Below are 20515 nucleotides of genomic sequence, written 5' to 3'. Positions count from 1 at the left end.
AACAGTATACATTCTATTGCTGGCAATACTGGTCTTTCGAAACCTTTCTTCCTTAAAATGTAATGCTTTAATAGGATGTATTAATTTTCAGCTATTACTTTTCATTTCTTTTTGGTTTTTAATTCTTAAATGCCAAATATTAAGATTTAGTGTAGTCTGACAGACACAAATTCACATAGTAAAGGTGTCATGCATGTCTGTTGAAAATATGTTTTATTTTGCTCATAGTACAATCAAAACTTAGGTTATATTTAGACTGTTTAATGCCTTGTTAAGCTATGTACCTGGTTGCACATGATCTTTTCCTACTATTAACCTGAAAACACCACAGAAAAGCCTAGTCATGTGAATTTATGGGTTACTTCAGGCTGAAATTTGGAAAAAAGTATGTACTGTATATTCATTAATCAATGAGAATCCTTTTTTACAGTCTTGTTTTGTGCCAGATACTGAAATTGGATCTGTTAAGAAAGAATATTCTAATTCATAAGGAGCTCTGCTGAAATTACTTAAGTTCAATGTACAGATTCTATTCATAATCCTTCGTCCCACAACTTCTAGAAAGCCACAGTTGTCATCTGAACCATGTCAAATTTGTGGAATTCCATGTTACTGCAAGTTTCTCACTAAGTAAAACAAGGTCGCAGACATATATGTGTAAAGTGTTCTAAAATCTAGACCTCATTTGAGTCTCCTACTCAGACTTTGGACAGGCATTTTTCATTTTCATTTTTTCACTAAAGAATGAATATAAGATAATACATTCTGTACCAATGCAAGCAGAAAGTATAATAGGAAGCAGTCCTGTAGACAACTATTAAAATGCCATGAATTTAATGAAAAGCCTCTTTTGCAAGATTGTGGGAAATTAAAAACTTTTGTTCTATATGCTGCAAGTCAATAACAGAAACTTTAAAATCAGTAACTTTGTAGACAGTTAATATTATCTGTATTATTATTACCTGTATAATTAATAACAGGTAAGTGCAGATAGATTTACTACAGAAAAATATCTTAAAGATTTGTTTGGCAAAAGCAAATATTTATTTCAGCTGGTAACTGGAGTGCAAATGCATTCACAGAATACGGTACTTGCAGTACTCACAGCACCAGTTATTAAAAACTGAAACTGGCAATAGAGGTTTGCACTACAAAGAAAACAACATAATTAACTATAGATACAAACGAGTTCTAAATTTCTCTATAATAAAACCTGCTATGTGAGCAGTAAAATCTTCTAACTTCACTGTTTTGCTAGATGTTAAATAACTTGAAATTTTCCTACAACAAGGAGTTCTCTTGACCCTCAGATTAATAAGTTTGATTTCTACTTTTATTTTTATTCTTTCCTAATCCTCCTGGTGGTGGTGAATTGCTTGTGAAGAGCACAGAATGGAATAAAAAGGCTAGCCTGATTTAATGTGTTGGAAGAAGGAAAAAAACCTTTGCAATTTGTTAATGTATTCAGAAGACTGTTGCAAAACTTTACAATTTAATTATTGGAAGATTATAGAACTGCTTCGGTGCTTCTGTACTGTGTTAAATAAACTCTACGTGCAAGGAGTAATAAATGAAATTGTTAATTTCAGTGCATCCTTAGGGAATAGTAAGAGAGGGGGTTTATATTATTTAGAGCTCCAAATGGATTTGAGCTTATATACAGTAATAAATCTTAACTACATTGTTAATTAACCCTGCCTCAAGCCCTTTTTTACCTTAGGAGTTGAAAGACACAGTGTCTATTAGTATAACTCACCATTCATATTCTTAAAGATGTTTAGGACTGGGAGGATTTGCCGATAATAGGGCACCAAGGCCTCCCCCACCGTGCCTACCAGGTGCTGGAGGACTTTCAGCGTGATGCAGATGACCTGTCGGTTACGAAGGCTCAGTGCATCTGTGATGTGGAAAGAACAACAGGCAGAAAGCAGAATTAATTTCTAAAATGTAGAGGGAAGGGGAGGAGTGCTCTAATGGACAAATTTAATTAAACTGTACTCTGCTGGGGATTGTAAGTGCGCCTTTATTAGCCCGGCTTTGAAAGATCCCAAAGATGGATTGCAGTCCCGATGTTATAAAACACTGCCTTGTCTGTTTGTTATTTGTTCCCACAATTTGTGCTGACTCTTCAGTAACCCAAAGAATGCAGCTCATTATTGCCTCATGCTGCCTGTGTAATGCTGGCATGGGCCAAACAAATAAAAAATAAATGTTCAGTAAGTACCATTCGGGGCCGATGGAACCATACAACTGCAAGACAACCTGCAAAGGTTGACAACAGACACATTCTAGTGTAACAATTAGTGTTTGTATATATTTGTACTCATTTATTTCACTATCATTTTATTCATTGAACTAACAATTCCTACTGTTCTGAGAATCAGTACAATGAAGCAAATGTTTATAGGAAAAAAACCCAACACAAAAAAAATCCTTGTAGCCTTTTTTAAAAAGATAAACATTCTAGGGAAAGAAAAAAGATTTTGTCTTGCCTATTTTAGATTTTTCTCTTAGCTTTCAGTGTCATGCTTCTAACCTTATGACACTAACACATTTCATTAATAACTTTTTTTCTCTTCTCTTTTAATCTTACTAAAAGCAAGTACTTTGCATTCTCTCCTGTAATGCAAAATGAGTCACGCCTGAAATATATATATGTTTTTCTTGCAAAATCCCTCTAGTTGTAACACCTCCTGAAATTATGCAGCTGGAAGCAATTGTCAAATTTGGTACACTATTATGTATTGGTCTAATTCTCCAATGTTCAGCCCACTTACATAGAGGTTTATATCATTGCACTGGGAAAGCAAAAGCTGTAAAAGATAAGCTCATATTGAATGCTATATGTTTTATAACAACAGAAGAATATAAATGCATGATTCAACATATCATAAGTACAAGCACTTGGAAAAAATTATAGTAGAGAATACACCAAAATTTGAAAAGGAGTTACTAACAACTTCTTCAATAACTGCCTCTTCTCACTGAAGTAATAGGATTCCATATTTCTGGCATTAAGCTTTGTCAGTGCACAGGAATGTTGTTTCATAGGGAATGAAATAGTATTCTAGAGCACTGTCAGTTTTTCCATCTCTTCACACAAATGCCCTGTGCCCCATCTGCTTCTGCTTCTTATCATATGCCTGCTGAGCTCCCAACCAAGGCAGTTTGGTTGTGTGAATGTGTAGAGAGAGCTCTTGAAAATCAGCTACTAAGTAACCTCCTTTCATGCCTCTTTGCATGCTTATGAACATACTAAAACTACTGTTAAACAACAGAGTTAGGGAGCTCAAGGTTCATAGGTACCGTAGTGCATCATAGGATGATTTTTAGTTCAAGAAGCATTGTTAAATGAAAATACAGACTGGATTCTATATATCTTCTTTGCTAATCGTTACTGCAGCCACCAGGCTATGCCTAATTGCGTCTTCTCTGAGCATATTAGTGTGAGCATACTGCATTGATGGACATCCTGTCCACAGTTTCATCGAAGATGTTGACTAATCCAAAATACTCTTTCATAGGAAGATGTTCTAAGGCTGCTTTAGCAAAGAGCAATCCCTGGATACAATTTTAAAGATTAGGTTTAAACCCTAGGTGGGAAAATATCCTTTTACAGAGAAACAGGCATTATTCATTTTCTTAATGAGTGACTGGAAGAGAAAGCTCTGGGGTTCCAAAATATAGACTACATATATGACTACATTGCCATACACAGAAGTAGTAGCTAACTGAACTAACAGCAAAATTATCATTAACATTTATAATATTCAGCACAATAACTATTATTCATAGAAACATGAATGCACATTTGTATTCCTTTGTACGAAGGAATTCCTACAAGCATGAACAAAATTGCTGATAGTAATTATTCATGAAAACATGAATAATTAATTTACTAGATATAAAGCCTGATCAATGGCAGATATCACAACTTCTTAATCCTTAACCAAATAATTATACCTGCTTCCAGGAACAGTTCTTCCTGTCTCTAGAAGCTAGCCTAGAGGTTGAGAGACCTTATTTTTAGGCATGCAGAAGGTGTCATGTAAGTGGAAATGGCTGTCCAGCCACCCCTAGGAGGAACTCTTTTCTGTAGATGGTAACTTCCAAAGGTTTTCACAGCTTCCTGTCTTCAGAATTCTGTCTTGTGTTTGAGTGGAAATCAAGACTGTCTTGGTAAATATTAATTCCTTAATAAAGGCAATAGTGTGCATTATGCCTCATCTCTAAGAAATTGTCCCAGTGAGTGCAGCAAACTGAACACATAAGGAATCCAGAGTAAAGTTTTCAAAGAAGAACTCATCACAGAACATGTCATGCAAGTTTTCTTACATGCAAGTTGTGCCGTAGAGGTGCTTGCTAGAACCATAAACAGTAATATTGGCATTTGTCCCATCTGCATGCTATAAAATCAGCTGGATGCATGTTCCACCACCTTCAAAACAGGGCCATCCCATCCTCCATTTGACTTACGCAACGAGATTTGGATTAAGAGTTTGAGTGTTAAAGTGATGGATATGGTAGAATCAAACAGACTGCAGAATCTGAGCCTGAAACCATTCAAATTGCAGAAATCTGCAATGTGTGTTAGGAAAACACTTGTAAATATCAGAAGTAAGATCAAATTGACTGCAGAACTGTAGTTATTATTATTAAATATTTGGTGTGTGGCATGCATAGAAGTCGACCAGCTCCTGGCTTGATTATATAAGGCACTGTATAAACATTTAATTAGAGATAGTCCCTGCCCCAAGGATACATCAATTTCAAACATATGTTTATCTTCTAAAAATCTAGTAATTATTTTCTGTGTACTACTGTCACTGTAGACCATTCTCCCACATGAATCAAAGGAAAAAATTGTAATGCAGTATATGAAATAAGTATGCTTCAACACTTTGAAAAATGTCAGTGATATCTGGAGGTTAGCAGAAATGGTAGAAATTTCTAGTATATCTACACAGGAATAAACCAGGCCATTTAAAACTCTTAGTTCGGTACAGCTACATTTCCCTAAAGAAGGAAATATACATACTACTAAAAGTATTCCAATTTGAAAGCATGCTAGGCTGTTTCCTCTTGACCTAGAAGTTTGCTGTAAGAAGAGGATCTTCACAATAACTGCAAAGGTAGTGACAGGTTTGCTTCTCAGTTAAAGGCAGCTTTCCACTCCCTTAAGTGTTTTTAGAAGAAATCCCTCCCTCAGTGGTATGTATTTCCCTTCTGGTCTTCTAGTCTACATGCTATGCATTGCTTAAGCATTAACTTTGAAAAAAATCCCAATTCAATAAATTGACTTTGTTGCTTGGTAGTTCTGATATTTTGTCCTTCAATGGTATACGAGCCTGACAATTCTGCTTGTGATGAGGATACACACTTTTCCAGGAGATAATCCAGTTTGACTAACTACTTAATGCAAGTATATAATGAACTACTTCAAGCACATTTTACTTTCTAGAGCTACAGTTTTTTCAAACAAGTGTTTTCTGAAGTTCATCATAACTTTCTTAAATAAAAGAGAATTTTAAAATGTCGGTAGGATAAATATCTGGCATTAGGGCTCAGAATGTGAGTCAGCTCTGTGTTTCTACCATTCAAAGCCACAGTAATAGATAATTGTCAAATCCAAAAGTGTATTTGAAACACTGAACATTTTTGGGATGGAGGATTTTCACAGCACTGTTTATTAAAGCTTGTTAGCAATTAGCTGATATACAATACCAATTCACTGACAGCTTCCACGAATATTTTCCTCATTAAATTTTATTGGCAATAGCTGTAAATTTAGAATTTTATTTTGTATGTTTCCATTAAGAGCAGAGATTTTTCTCAATATATATGTGACTTGTTTCCTTATCCACTTAGACGGAAGCAGCTTACATATGAAGCAATAGAAATTATTATTTGAAAACATTCGAGCCTTTTCCTTGAGTAACACTTTAACATCTCAAAGAAAAAGACCTAGAAGCTATGTGAGTTGGTATATTTTTTTATATATATATATATTATTTTTATGTGGCAGTTTGGAAAATTCTGTCTCAATCTCAGATGTTTCCTATAATAGAAGCCACAGTTCTCATCTTTGAGTCTGATACATTTTATAAGCCAGGAAACATGACAGCATTTCTCCCACTCTACAGTGGATCTCTCCATGACACAATGTATTTTAGCAGAAGAGACTGAATCAGGATTTTCTTCTCCAGATAGAGCTTAGATAGCCTAAACTTCACAGAATAAAATCAGATCCCACAAAGTTCCATGTCTTCTCTAAATAGTCAAGTTTAGATTTTGGAGATTATAGTTAAGGTTATGTTGATGATTGAATTCTTTTTAATTTGCATGAAATTATATTCAACCCCTTGTTCAAATACACTTGTGAATCTATATTTAGAAATGCACTGACTGTTTTGACCTTCTAGTTAGTTCTTAAAACAAAAAATTAAAATCAATTATTTTGCATTCATTTCTCTCCATCCCAATTGGAAAATGAGTCACCTGTTTTAGAGAATTCTTTGCATGAAGCATAACAAGATACATAGAGTAGGTCTCCTGCAGAGCAGCAAGCACTCAGGATAAAGATGCTTCGATGGTTGTGATCTACTTCATCTTTTTGATCAAGAGCTTCTTTTCTTAAATTCACAGAGTGAGGTTTAAAAAGCTGCTAACATGAAGTGTTTTCAAAATGCAATTGATAAAGGCGATACATACTTCTCTTACAGAGAATTTTGTACAAAACTTTCAAAATACTTAACTACCTGAACTGTTACAATGGAAGTATTATGCTAATTTACATAATAGTAAAGAAGGCTGTTATGAAACACTGTGTTTCAATCAAGAGTGAATTTAAAAACAACAAAAAAAAGCAACAAAAAACCTACAACAATCCAAAACATCCAAACAGAATAAAACCCTTGTGTTCTGTACTGTTAAAAATTTAGGTAAGATCCTGATCCAATTTACAATATAGATGTAGAAATATTTCTTCCAGTACAACTTCAGTACAACTGAAGGAGTGATGTGCTACAGTGAGATGACGGGAGAAGGAACAAGGGCTAAAGCATGAAAACCTTACACCAATTTTGTCATCAAAGACTTTGTCCTGTTAAGCCTAACATGCAGAAAAAGCTAGGGTCCATAACTGAATCATTGATATTAGCAAGAAACATGAACTAGAAGAATACTGAAGAGAAAGACAGTGATTTTTTTTTCAACTGTAATTGTGCTTGTAGTATTTTACTAGAATCAGCACCTGTAAAACTTGAATTCTAGTAATTCTATTTGTAGGCCCTGTATAATTAACTGATATTAATATAAAGCATACACTGAGAACCGAGTCCTAAAACCTTTCTCAGTGCCTATGTCAGTTTACAGTTTCCATCTGTTCCTAGATGTACATTCCTTCCCCTGTGCCGCCTCAAGTTACTAAACTGCACTGAGTATTTACCCTCTCAATGAAAACACCTTTTTTATCAATGAAACGTCTTACTATTTTTAAAAAATATTTCAGAAAAGATCTGGGGTACTAAAGATCAGTAATATTGGTATCTGTACTGCAGAAATTAATATAGATTTTTAAATGGATTGCAGGTCCCTAAAGAAGAAGAATGTGGATAAGAAAATACAGATAATACAGTTTTCTCAGCCTTCCAAAAAGTATTGAGAAGGTCCCTCTTGAAACACTTTAACTGCTATGGTTTCTATATAAATAAGTAATCATTTAGAGATAGGAAATGAGGGCAACAATAAATGGCCACGGAGGAGAAGTATCACTAGTAGAGCCTTGCAGACATCTGTGCTGAAGTTCACATTTTTCAGCAGATTCATAGGTGATTGGGAAGAGATGTTTACTAGTGAGTGACAAAGTTTTCTAATGACACAAGTTATTCCAGAGGCCAAAGAAAAGGGCTAGCTGAAGAACAGCACAAAGACTTTAAAGTATAGAATGACAGGGTCATAAAATGGCAGGTGAAACTCAGGACTAATAAATGTTAAACATTAATGAATTAATAAATTTGGGAAAGAATTCTAATTGCAATCACTTGTACTGGTTTATGGAGCCTAGAGGGAAGAAATGTTCTGATATCTTAGAATCAATTATTTTTTTTAAAAAAATCAAAGACTTTTGCTTTTTTTTAGAAGTATTTTTAGCCAACAAAAATGTTTCGTTATAGTTAGTTTTCAGTCTGTGATCTTAACAAGCAGAACTGGTTCTCACGAGCAACATACAGTCAGGAGGAAGATAGCAATTCCATTAAACATTCAACTTAGTTTCTGCAGATGACAGAAATCAACTTACGTTATTTACAGAAAGAAAAATATTACAGCCCAGAACACCATATTTATTCCATAAAAAATTCCTCAGCATTCTGTGAAATAAGTAAGTATTTAATGACTATTAAATACTTTTAAATGCAGTAAATATATATGAAGAGAAAAATAAATATGAATGTACTTAGAAAAACTGCTAACAACAAGTTTAGATTTAAATACAGTAAAAACAACAGTGACACTGATTTGACATTAAATGTAAATTAACTACACTGTTGTTCAAGACAACAGTACATATTTTAAGATGCAAATAGGATGTGGAGAATAAAAAAGGATAAATCGGTTTAATATAGAAATGTATTAAACATTAAAAAGGACTCTGTAGGTGACACTGAGGGAGGAATGCTCTCTGCATTTTTCTGTATCTAACAAAAAATCTGTTACCCTTAATAAAACATTTTGAACAAACTTTAAGGTATCTTTGATCTACTGTGAAACAGAGGGAACTTTTAACAGCATGGAAAAAGCTTCAAAAAGGAAAACTTCAATGTCCTGTAGGATAGAGGTTATTCTTTTAGGACTCCATCAAAACTGTTGGTCTTCTGATTGCAATTGTGTAGAAACAATACTTCAATCTATGTTTAAGTTCAAAGATGTAAGCTTTGTTGGCTTCTAGGCTTATGTTCAGATTACCTACATGTCCTTTTGCGTTCACAGCACGAAAGAGAAAAGATTGATGGTGATCCAAGATGCTTAAGTGTTTAATTTCACATCACTTTCTTCATTAGCAAAGCTGTATAAACACATTCCCATTGTTCATCTCTATTTACTTACTCCATCTTATGTGGTATTGCATATCATTCCTTCATTTGTGACAGTGCAGCTACAAACTAGATCATTAAAATGATGTGAGTTTAAAAGTAATGTCCCTCTGAAAGTATTTTGGTTTTATACTAGGTTTGGTGGTTTGTTATTTTATTTTAATACATCTAGATGTGAGATTCACTGAGTTGCTCCACAAACTATTGCATTAGTAAAAGTCAGTTACACTGAAATGGAATGTGGGAGCTGGAATGACTGGTCACTGTTTGGGTGAAGGGGTTGGAAACTCGCTGCCAACAACGAAAATGTAAATAGTAGCATGCTTGCTGCTTTTGAAAGGAGCTGAGGTGCTTCCACAGTATGTGTTGGATATCTCTGATGTTACTCATAGAAATATCATGCAAAGCTGCAGAAAATTCCTGCCCCTTCAATCTTTATGTCTGCATGTGTTCTTATGTTGAATCTGGGGAACTTGGATCAGGAATCTCAGAGTTGCAGAAGTCTAATGAATTTCCCCCAAAATTAGTTTCAAAAGGCATTTAAATTAGCATAATGATGTTTGTGATATGGGGCAAAATTAACCTACTCCTCCTTACTTGTCTGCAATTTGAAAATAACAACACTTATCTTTCTGACATAGAAGATATTTTGCTGTGTGTTGTGCATCACAACTTTCAAAATACCTCTACAAAGTACTTTGCTATTGGTCATATATCTAAATTTATAAATCTTTGCTCTAGTTCAAATAATTCAGACAGTGGGTTTGCCTACACCTGTGAAAAGGTGTTAAAAAGTCCTACAATCTTGAAGTATTAACATTTTTTGGTCTTGCTTTTTTTTTTTTAATTTTTAGTTGTTTTCCTTACAAATCTGACACATACATGCAATTTGTTTTTCCTGGGGTTTATGCCATTTAATAACAGTATTTATAAGGTATTCCACTGTGGTTTGCCACTGCAAGGTACAATATGTATTTTATTTTGAGATATTGAAATACACTTTGAACAATTGCTTTTAAACTAAACAGCATTCTTCCATATTACTTTAATCGTATTTCAGATATTTTAGGAAAGAAACTGGTCCTGTTAATTGCAGTTATCTGCCTTTTGCTAGCCATTGCCTGTTTGCATAACCAGAAGAAAAATTGTTGAAAGTATTTGGGCTTACAGTAACCCAGAGATTCATTATATAATTTTCCTCTTTAATGACATAGTGTTAAAAGGTGTGAACTTAAAGCAATGGTTGGTGGGGGATAGATTTAACATTAAATCATTAAAATATAATACAGAATTCTAATATTTATTTTAAAGTGGTTCTGGAGAGCAGCCCTTTACTAATAGTTTCCTTTGATGAACATGCAGGAGAGAAAACTGCTTTTAAAAGCATTCTAAATGTACAGTTCTCTTTCTGTCCTTCTTTTAACCCTTTCCACTCCATCATATATGTTACCTTCCCTAACAATCAATTGATTCATTCTTTCACAGTAGAAATATAGTAGCGGTCTAGATGAAGACTGGTTAATCAGATATAAATCGCCCAATGGGACACTTCAGAGACAGTAATATGTGTAAAACAGCTGAGTTAATCGTGGAGGTGGCCGAGCCACAGAAATGCATAGCTCTGACTACACTACTGTATTACACAGTCATAGGAAATTTCAAAACTCTTAGAAATGCACACCTTCAGATTCCTTGAGATGGTGGTGTCCCTTTTTAGTATTAATATGGCTTAAAATAGAAAGAAGCCTTTGTCATTGATAATACTCAGGCTCTTCACACATTAAATCCAAGAGAGAAGCTTTTTTTAAGAAAATAAAACCCCCAACACTGCACAGTAAAATAAAGCACAACTAAATTTAGCTAGCAGATTCTCGAATGTGTTCTAGTATCATAAATTATGATTTGGTTTAAAAGACTATTATCAAACCTATATAAATATCCTTACCTAGCAGTCTCTTTCTAATGCTAAAAGCTGTGCAACACTGAAAGCTTCTAGGTAATTATTTCTAAGCTAGATTCTGATCTCAGCAATACTTTTAAAATCCTAACTGAGTACCTGCTGTCATAAACTTGCAGGCTTTTCTGAAGAAATGGTTTCAGCTTAAAATAAAAAAGATACTTCTATAAATATATTTGGGTGATGTTGGAAATCCAGACTTAAAGAAATGATGATTCCTCTCTTTACAAGTTTCCCCTTTAGAAAGAAAAAACTGTGACATTGTTTTCATAACCTTTCACAAGCGTCACAGAATAACTATTCTGTATATTACATATTCCTTTTGACATTTCCAAAACCTACAGTAAGATAGAGATAATGGAATCTTTTTTAAAAGTGAAAAAATAGAAAGAAAAACCCCTAACATTCTGACCCTATTCTAACACTATTGTTTCAGTATTCTCAGGTTCAAAAATATGTTCCCTTTCCTCTTTTCAAAAACCGTGGTTGACTATTCATTTTGTATCACAAATACAATGACTGTTTTGATCTGTATTAGCATGGATGCTGAATCATCTCAGGAAAACAGTACGAAGAACAGCAATGATACCATTACTGATTAATGATAAAATAGAAGCCAAATGTAATAAATAAGAGCATATGTGCAGCAAGCAGACTTAAGAACCATAACGCCTAACTGAAGAAGGATGACAATTCAGAATACTATCTCCTCAAGGTCCTGATCTGAAGAAAAAAGAAAGGGGCAAAACAATGTACCTGAAAGACTAGGTGTTTCAATAAAAGAAGTTTCAGTGATATTACACTTGTATTGAAATCATTCCTTACCTTACACGTGATTTTTCTATGAAAAACTATCTTTGAATATAGAAAAACTTCAAAATTCATGTTTTTTAATGTCAGAATTTTATATACAACATCAATTATTCAGGCAGAATTCCTAGTTTATATAGATACACATATACACAAAGTAATGAGAATGATGATAGAAAAGATAAATTTGAATGAATAAATGTAAGAGAACTGTTGAATAAACAAAAGGAGAAAAAGAAGCATAATTCATAAGTTTCATCTGTTGATTTCTCATGTCATTTTAGATGTATGTTTCTTGATAGCTTGCCAGTAACAAAATGTCACTTCACATTTCCAAAGAGCAAGAACTACAATATGATAAGAAAAACATTAACTAGACAGTCTATTGTTCTGGATTACTGCGCATACCAGGTGATTGGAGGCATAAGTCTTCTGGCCTTATACTTTACAGTTTACACACATTTGCAATAATCCCCACGTACAGCCTGCCTTATTCTATTGCTTAATTAGCAACTTGTCAAAAATCTGCATTACATATATGCAATTTTATTGATTTTTTCCCCACATATTCACCTACTTTTTATTGGGGTAATGAGAAATGGAATGACAGGAACAACCTTGTTTCCACCGTGTTCCAGCATGTCATGGATTCCTTGACGAGCAAAAAACTCATACGGAAATGTCCTTTCACAAAGCCCATCAAAAAACAAAGGCAGAATGTAAAGGTAGTCCAGATCTTCAACTTGTACCTGAAAAAGCCAAAATAAATAAACAAATAAATGCAATTTTTCAGTACTAATAGTATGTGATCAGGCCAAGGGATTATTCACACCATCAACACAGGTAGGTTATGTAAATAATAATTAATTTTGCATCTCTGCAGAATATCATTACATCTCAAATATATTGAAATCCAGAAATATTAGAACTAAAGAAAGGAATGAAAATGAATATGATTCCATAAATTTTACATTTTGATGAGTCAGTACAAGATTCTGATATTCTTGCTTAAACATCTTACTTTGTAAGTTACTCACAAAGAATCATACCAGTCATTTCAAGAATAATATTCTGTTTATGTCCAAAAATCTGATCTTTACCTCTTCATTTGGGCACTTGAAAGAACAAATAAGAGAAAAAATCCTTAGCCAACAAATATCCAGAATAAAAAAATAATCCATTTTTTGTATAGAATATCTAGGATACTGATCTAATTTTACTTCCTATTAATTTCAGCAGCAGAATTCTAAAGAAATTGCATGGGTCTCTACTGTGAAAAAAATGTAGAGGAATCAGGCGCCTATTTCTAATAGGAACCTCTGTCCAATCCTAAACCACAAAGTTTGCTAACGTTCATAAGTAGAAGACTTTTTGAATTTTGCACTCTATCCTAGTTTTCCTTCCTTTTCCTTCTATCCATCAGCACTCCAATGTTACACACACTCAGGATAGACAGAGAGAACCAGAAGTTGCTTGCTTTTAGCTGAATACAGCTAAGAAGTGACTCAGCAGCAAAGCACTCTCTCTGAACAGAATATGATCCTCAAAATCACTAGAAGATCAATCCATCTCTTTAGGCATCCACTATACATCTTTGAAACATGGCTTAGCTGCTACTCTATTTTCCCCATGAGATTATATTTTGGATTTGGGTAGATGCTTCCTTCTTCACACCTAACAAGCTTTGTCATATAGATCAAGCTGAAGCTCCAAATATCCTAAAAAATAATTTGTCAGGTTAAGCAAACAAATATTCAGCCTTGGTTTGGGGCCAGTAATCACATTCTCACTTGAAATGTGGAAGAAATGTCTGAAATAAAGCAGCCAAGAACTGAACTTGAGTTTTACATTTCTCTGATAAATCCCACAGTCAGCAAGTAGCAGACATTCTGTTTGCAACCATGATTTATTTTCCTCCCTGCTTGGCTCTGAACAGATTCGAGTCCTGGTCTTGTGCATGTTAGCTACTGACTTGACTGCTTCAGTTTTTCATGTTGAAACTGATCCATCCATGATAAATGAAAATTAATTGGAATAAATACTTCAAAGTAAGTCTTTTACATTTGCTGTGAGCATCTCACTATTGGCAGACATAGAGCCAATTACATACTTAGTCTCACAGGCACTGATTTTTAATCTCTTAACGGTGACTAAACAGAACAATTGCATAATGCCTATTCACCTACATGACTGAAATCAAGGCCTTTTAATGAAACATGTAGAAGAAGGAATAAATGAGTCCCACATTTCCTGTTTTCACAACACCACATATGACGGCTTCTCTGTAATTTTTGCACATTAACTCTTTGTTTCACCATGAAAATTAGCTTTATCAGATGCCTTTAGGGTTAATATTTCAGAGTCAATTCAGAAGAAAGTTCAAAAATAGCTATATCGAGCAACCATGTATGAAGGTCTTTACAAAAGAAGAAACAGAAACATTTAAATTCCTAAACTGACGAGGTTTGTATTACTTGAGGACATCTAGCATGTTGCAGACAATACTTGTAAGATGGTAAAAGAAGCCTACTCTCAAAGTCACTGAGAACAGAAGTAAGCAATATGGCAACTACAAACATCTGGTGACAAGCCTAAGTCAGCAGCCTTATTGTTCATTACAGCGAGAAACCTATGTCAGGTAAGAAATGGCCAGGCAGTCAAAAAATCATTGACAAAAAAAGAAGGAGGACCATGAAGAACCTATTTTTTTCCTGTTCTCTGTCAATAGGACATTAAGATATCCTTCACTATTTTTCATTTAAAATTTTAACGCATAGTTTACAATATTATTTGCATTTTTTGTTTTGAATATTCTAGTTTCAGAAACTTAAAGCCAAACCCTGCAGCAGCTACTTGTGTCTGGGAAAAGCTTTAAGTGTGTAAAAGAGAGATACAATTAGTAATATGGGTGGGTTTTTTTAAACAAAGGATGGTAATTTCACAAGGAAAATTGCTTTTATTGGATTAGGTTTTTGGGTTTTTTTTCCTTACATGGGTTTTTGACAACTCTTTCAAAATGCAAACTGTTTCCATGGAAAAATGTTCTTGATGGATACATACACATGTTAAATTACTGAATCAGGACTTGTAACTATTTTTCTCAAAAGGCATAGTAGAATATCTCATTTCTTTTTTCCCCACTCTTCACTAACTTATTCTCTAACTGTATGTACCAGTCATCTTTCTTCTCAATGATGTGATATTTCTGATACTTTGAGCAATTTTCTTAGCCTGTTCTTTGCCCTTGAAATATACTTTTTCTGTTTCAGATATAAAGAAAGCTTATGTGTTCAAAAGCTTGAAAATGTATTTCAATAAAAGCTATTACCTTTATCTACCAAATCCGTCTTACATTTATACATAGGAATGATATACTAACTTTAAGGTGAATATGATTTCTGAGTTTAAAAATAAATCTAAGTTTTACATGTGACATGAAAACTTTATTATGAAAAAAAATCTCTACAATATATAGGTACAACAGGCTGTAGATCATAAAGTGTTTGTATGTACTTCTCAATTAGTTCCAAAGCCATAAGTGGCTAGCAACTGGAATAGCTCTGAAAAGGACTCTGATTTCTATCTCATTTCTCAAAGTGTCAGCTGTCCAAGAATACAGATAATTTTTACTTAGCATTTTGCTGCTCTATAATAACTCCCACAATATGGAAGCCAGAAATATTTTGCCTTGCATTCCATAGTGTAAAACCAGTTCCTTCTGTGTTTACTATTTAGCATTTAAAAGTGGCTATTATACAGCTGTTCAGAGAAAAATGTTATTTTTCTGTTTATGCCTACAAAATTCTTTTGTTTTTCACATCCACCCACAAAAAATGCTGATTAAGGCTCAAATTCTTGGCAAAACCTGTCCACATCTGACAGTAATGCTGTAATTATGGATTTTGAGAAGAGATCTTACAATACTTATTGTGAACTTCTGTACTAGTGGTTTATAAGTCTTGAGAATCTAGACCTAATTTTCACTAAATAGATCAAACAATACAAATTGATATATTACTAGAAAATATGATCACGCAACAAAACAACTGTATTATAATCTGTAAAGTTGTCTGTTTCATGAAACTTCCATGCTACTGATGTATACTGCAAGTCCCTAGGTGAAAAAGAAATGATGTCAAGTTTATAACTGTTGTTTTATCAATACATATAACCAATGCACAAGATAGGAGGAAACTAATGGCAGTATTGCAGTTAATTTGCCCAGCAGAAAATCTCTTCCTATGAAGCAGCTCAAAGTAAGAGACAAGTCTGCTGAGATAATGAAAAAGCAGATAAAGGGTTGTAAATAGTAAAAGTAAGCTTTGGGGCTAATCTGCCCACTAGAAGAAGAAAGCAAGCTACTTGAGCAAACTTAGGGTATAGAAGGTTGACAATAAGGCTGTTATTGACCTTTCTTAAATAATCATATTTAAAGTAACCTATTAATCCATAAGGCAAACTTGAGTTTTAGAAGGTAGTGTTTAAGATACATAAACAACTTAATTTTCCACACCATTTCACACAACTGATTTCATAACACTCTATGCTTTGATATGATTATCCAAAAATTGGATGTGATCTAGTGAAAACATTATATCTAACTGTTTAAATATTCATTTAACATCTTTGTCTAAGGCATTACAATTAGGTATATTAAAAGAAATTCAAATTGTTGGTTTGATAAGGACAAACAGGAGTTTTTGTAAGGATTGTAAAGATTTTTGCAAGGATTCTTTGCTGAAATAGTAGTTCCTTTTAAGATGTCTTTTTCATTCTCTGCCAGATATTTAATCTCTGTTTCTAGGTTAATAGAAAGAGAAAAGCAGAAACATTCTTGAATAGTCTCAGTTTTGAACTTCCTTTGTGAATTTTCTTCCAACATTTCTTTCAACCTTCTTTCAAGATTTCTTTTTTTCTTCCAATATCCTCTACCCATACTTGATGAAGCCTGTGCATTTCACATTTTGGTTTCTTGCTCCCGATATGTTTGTCTCTTCATTCATAATGGGATGTTAGTTTTAATCTTCACTATGGAGCAAGTAATGCTCACTCATATTTTTTCGACTTGATTAGATGGAGTTTTTAATATGGTAACTTTGCTTATTATACTTATGGTTCAAAGCCCAATTCTGCTGTCACATTTAGTCCCTACAAGTTTTACAGCAGGAAATTATTCTCCTTTTAGTTTGCTATGTTTCACCGTTCAGTACATACTGCATGGGGTCATGCTACATTTTATTCTAATCTATTACTCTTGCCCTATCAAAAAAAAAAAAAAAGGAAAGTTGTACCTATATTTTGCATTCTGTAATGAATTGATAAAATATTTATCTTAAAACAAAGGGAAGAGTACCAAACTCAAAGTGAAACAGGGAATGGCAAGGAAGAAAATAGATGAACAACCCAACAGAAATCTTTTAACTCAAAGAAACTGAATTTAGAGCCTTTTTAATATGTTCTGCAGATATTAAATAAAAGATATTAAATGACAAAAGAAAATATTTGCCTGCTGTGGTTAATTAAAAGAAGCATTAATAAGAAAGGGTTTTTTGAGTGTTACTGTACTGGTGTCTGAATTCAGATCTGAAATCACTTCATGCAAAACCAACAGAAATGTTACAAAGATGATAATTTTATATTTACCACATCCCGTATTACCTCCATGTTAGCAACAAGAGTGATGTCAACATCCATAAGAAATAGTTGTGAAAAGCTAGGGAGAGATACTGTTTTATTATAATTTTTATAGGAAGATATAACAAAATTTTCCATAGTATTCCCTAGATCTCGTTGTCATGAAGTTGGAACATGGTAATATTTAAGTGTGAAAACACTGAAGATGGTTATGATATGAAAAGGTTCCCAACAAAGACATGCACCTCAACGTAAATGTAGTTCTAAACTCTATTGTCTTTCTCATTTTAGCAGCATATAATCAAGAATTATTTTCTAGCTATTATTCCAGTCTCCACAGTGAGATTCCTCCTACATATAGCTCCAAAATGAGGTAACACAACTCCCTGTTCCTGCAGATTAACAGCTTCGTTTACCACTCTCCTTCATTTTTCACTGCTTTCTCTCAGCTGACACTGCTGCATAATCCAGGTGGATTCTTTTCAAACTATGGGGAAACACTCATCTTAAAATGCAGCCATTTACTTTTGGCTCATGCTTGATCCATATGAGTGAGAAGCATGCAATATGGAAAAAATTCTATTCATAATCTACTATAAGCAACAATGGTTAGAACTGAATATGACTAGGCCCTCTGCAACATTATCAAATACTCAGATTTATGTCATTACAGCAGACATATTCCACAGATATTATTTGGAGAACAATTGCTACAACTAATGGTGATGGTCCTGCATAGGATAACCAAACATTTTCCTCTCAGCAGCCAAACCTGAAGGTGACAATCTAGTCTTATTAGTGTTAATGAGGTGAGGAAAATTGACAGTCAAGAACAAGGTCATATTATTCCCTAAACAACTAGATGATAAACATTTTGGTGAGAAATGGAAGTAAGGAGAATGGAGATATGGATTTGTGTAAATCAATCCCCAGCTAGAAAAAGGGCATAAAACCAACATGAAATTTCTTCCTATAAATTCAACCTAAGAACTAATTTTTATTTAAGAAATGGATTCTCAGCTACATGTGTGAATCTAACAGTCTGTGAGCTATGTAATCCAGATGACAAACTGGGGGGAGGAGATTTCACCCTTCATGCATTTTCATAAACCTTTAAAATTGTATTGCCTGGATTTAGATTTAATATACACTTAGCTGTATTATCACACTTGGCTGATAATACAGATCAGTCAGGTCTTGCCAATATAGTGGAGGGTCAGTGTATCATACAGGAAAAAAAAAAGATGACAAAAAACCCCCTGGATTATGAGACAAAGGCCTGATAGTACGACAGGCAATGTTAAAGTGACAGACTTATAGCAAGGATTTCTGCTACAGTATAGGAGTTCATCAGTATGATCCAGTAAGACAGGAAAAAGAGTTGAGCAGACTAATTAATCATAATAAGCTATCACCATGATGCAGATGTGAAAAGGGCAAATATTATTTAAAATGTATGAGCCATTTCTGGAGTAGAAAGGAAAGCATTAATGTTACTACACGTGGCGGTCATGAGAATTCACCTGTTAAAATCATAATTTGCCCTAATATAAAATACATAGATTTTATTCCCCTAAACTCTTCATTGGAAATAACAAGGACAGGAATACCCCAAACTGAAAAATGCGAAGCAAATTAAGTGGGTTTAAATTTGTTCGTATTTATTTGGACTCTGATTACATTAGATTATCTGTGTCAACTAATTTCTAGGGAAGCATGTAAAATACGTGCAAAAATGTTTGCACCTAATACAGCAAATAGATATATAGTACACTTCAAGAATAGCTTTCTTTGAATTGATGGGAAGCATTTTAAACAGAAGATGAATGCACCCTGAGAAAAGTGCTCTGTAAACATGACTCTGACAAATGTGGAACATAGTCAAGAACTACTTGCATGAAGTAAATAATGGACTTCATGATAACCTCGGTAGCATACAGAAGTATCTCCACTACTTCAGAATATGTGCTTATCTAATTACCTTTGTCTTGCTGCTCAAAGACTTGCTGACACCTTTTTAGACACACCCAATTGACCATTTTTTTTACTTACAGGATTTATTAATAGGTTGTAGGAGTTCCACAAACACAATAAATGTGAAACTTCAGATTAAGATAGAAAGGCATTATTTCTCTACATTTTGCAGTTGCCTAATATGAGCATTACATGATGTGCAAAGATAATCTGCATTTATAGTAGCCATTCAACATTATATGTATCATACACACCTACTTTGTGAGGTGAAGGGGAATTAATGACTACTCAGACCTGTTTAAGATTAACACCCTCACATGCAACATCTGAGAAATCCCCAGTAGTTGCGTATAGTTTCCAGCAAAAAGCAGAGGACGAACTGTTCTTTCACTACAAAACGCACAAAGGGTTATCATTGTGAAGGAGAAACTTTCAGTTTTGCAGACACTAAATTAGACACCAGTAGACATCTCCTCTCTGAAAAGGGAAGCAAAGAGGATCATACTGGCCCAGTAACAGGCAAGGGAAGGAGGCTAGGTAGAGATTAATGCCCCCTTCTCCAAGGCCAAGTTTGAAGGCAGAACTAGGCAACGTCAGGTTACAGTTGGACTTGATGATCTTAAAGATCTTTTCCAACCTAAATGATTCTGTGATCTTGCGACAATAAAGAGGTGGTTGCAAGACACTCTCACTGCCTTTTGAGGAAGACACACTGATCTTCATTTTAAGCCTTATCGGAAGAAGAGTGGAACAGCTTGCCCATCCCAATAAAACACATAAAATGCAGTATGTCAGTATAGAACTAATTTAATATTGACTTATCAGAAAAAATATTCAACTTCTGCTCAAAGAATGTTTGCTGCTATTTTAATAAGATGAAACCTAACACTCATGTTATTTTTCAAAAGTAGTTGTGATGGTAAATCAGGAGAGAGTGTCAACTGATTCTATCCAGTTTGGAAAGCTAATGAACAAGTAATTGTTTTCTTTTTTTTTTTTTTGGCATTCATTTCCTTTCTCTTCACAAATTATTCATGTAAAGCTGTCA

The 20515-nt window shown here is 34.0% G+C and overlaps 1 protein-coding gene across 2 annotated transcripts in view; it reads right to left on the bottom strand.

Annotated features, from left to right (window-relative positions):
- PACRG (parkin coregulated) overlaps positions 1-20515 on the bottom strand; it is a 228320-nt gene that overhangs the window by 102452 nt on the left and 105353 nt on the right. Inside the window, exons 4-5 of one of the 2 annotated variants that reach the window (XM_069852208.1) lie at positions 12437-12608; positions 1757-1897 (exon numbers count right to left, since the gene is read on the bottom strand). In XM_069852208.1, the coding sequence (XP_069708309.1) occupies positions 1757-1897; positions 12437-12608 (313 nt within the window). The remainder of the gene's footprint in view (positions 1-1756; positions 1898-12436; positions 12609-20515) is intronic. The other variant, XM_069852209.1, reaches the window with a different exon arrangement.

This window comes from Phaenicophaeus curvirostris, chromosome 2, assembly GCF_032191515.1.
Source record: "Phaenicophaeus curvirostris isolate KB17595 chromosome 2, BPBGC_Pcur_1.0, whole genome shotgun sequence".
NCBI classification, from domain to species: domain Eukaryota; kingdom Metazoa; phylum Chordata; class Aves; order Cuculiformes; family Cuculidae; genus Phaenicophaeus; species Phaenicophaeus curvirostris.
The sequence above is the reverse complement of the archived record's forward strand: the minus strand, read 5'-3'. Positions and strand labels throughout refer to the sequence as shown.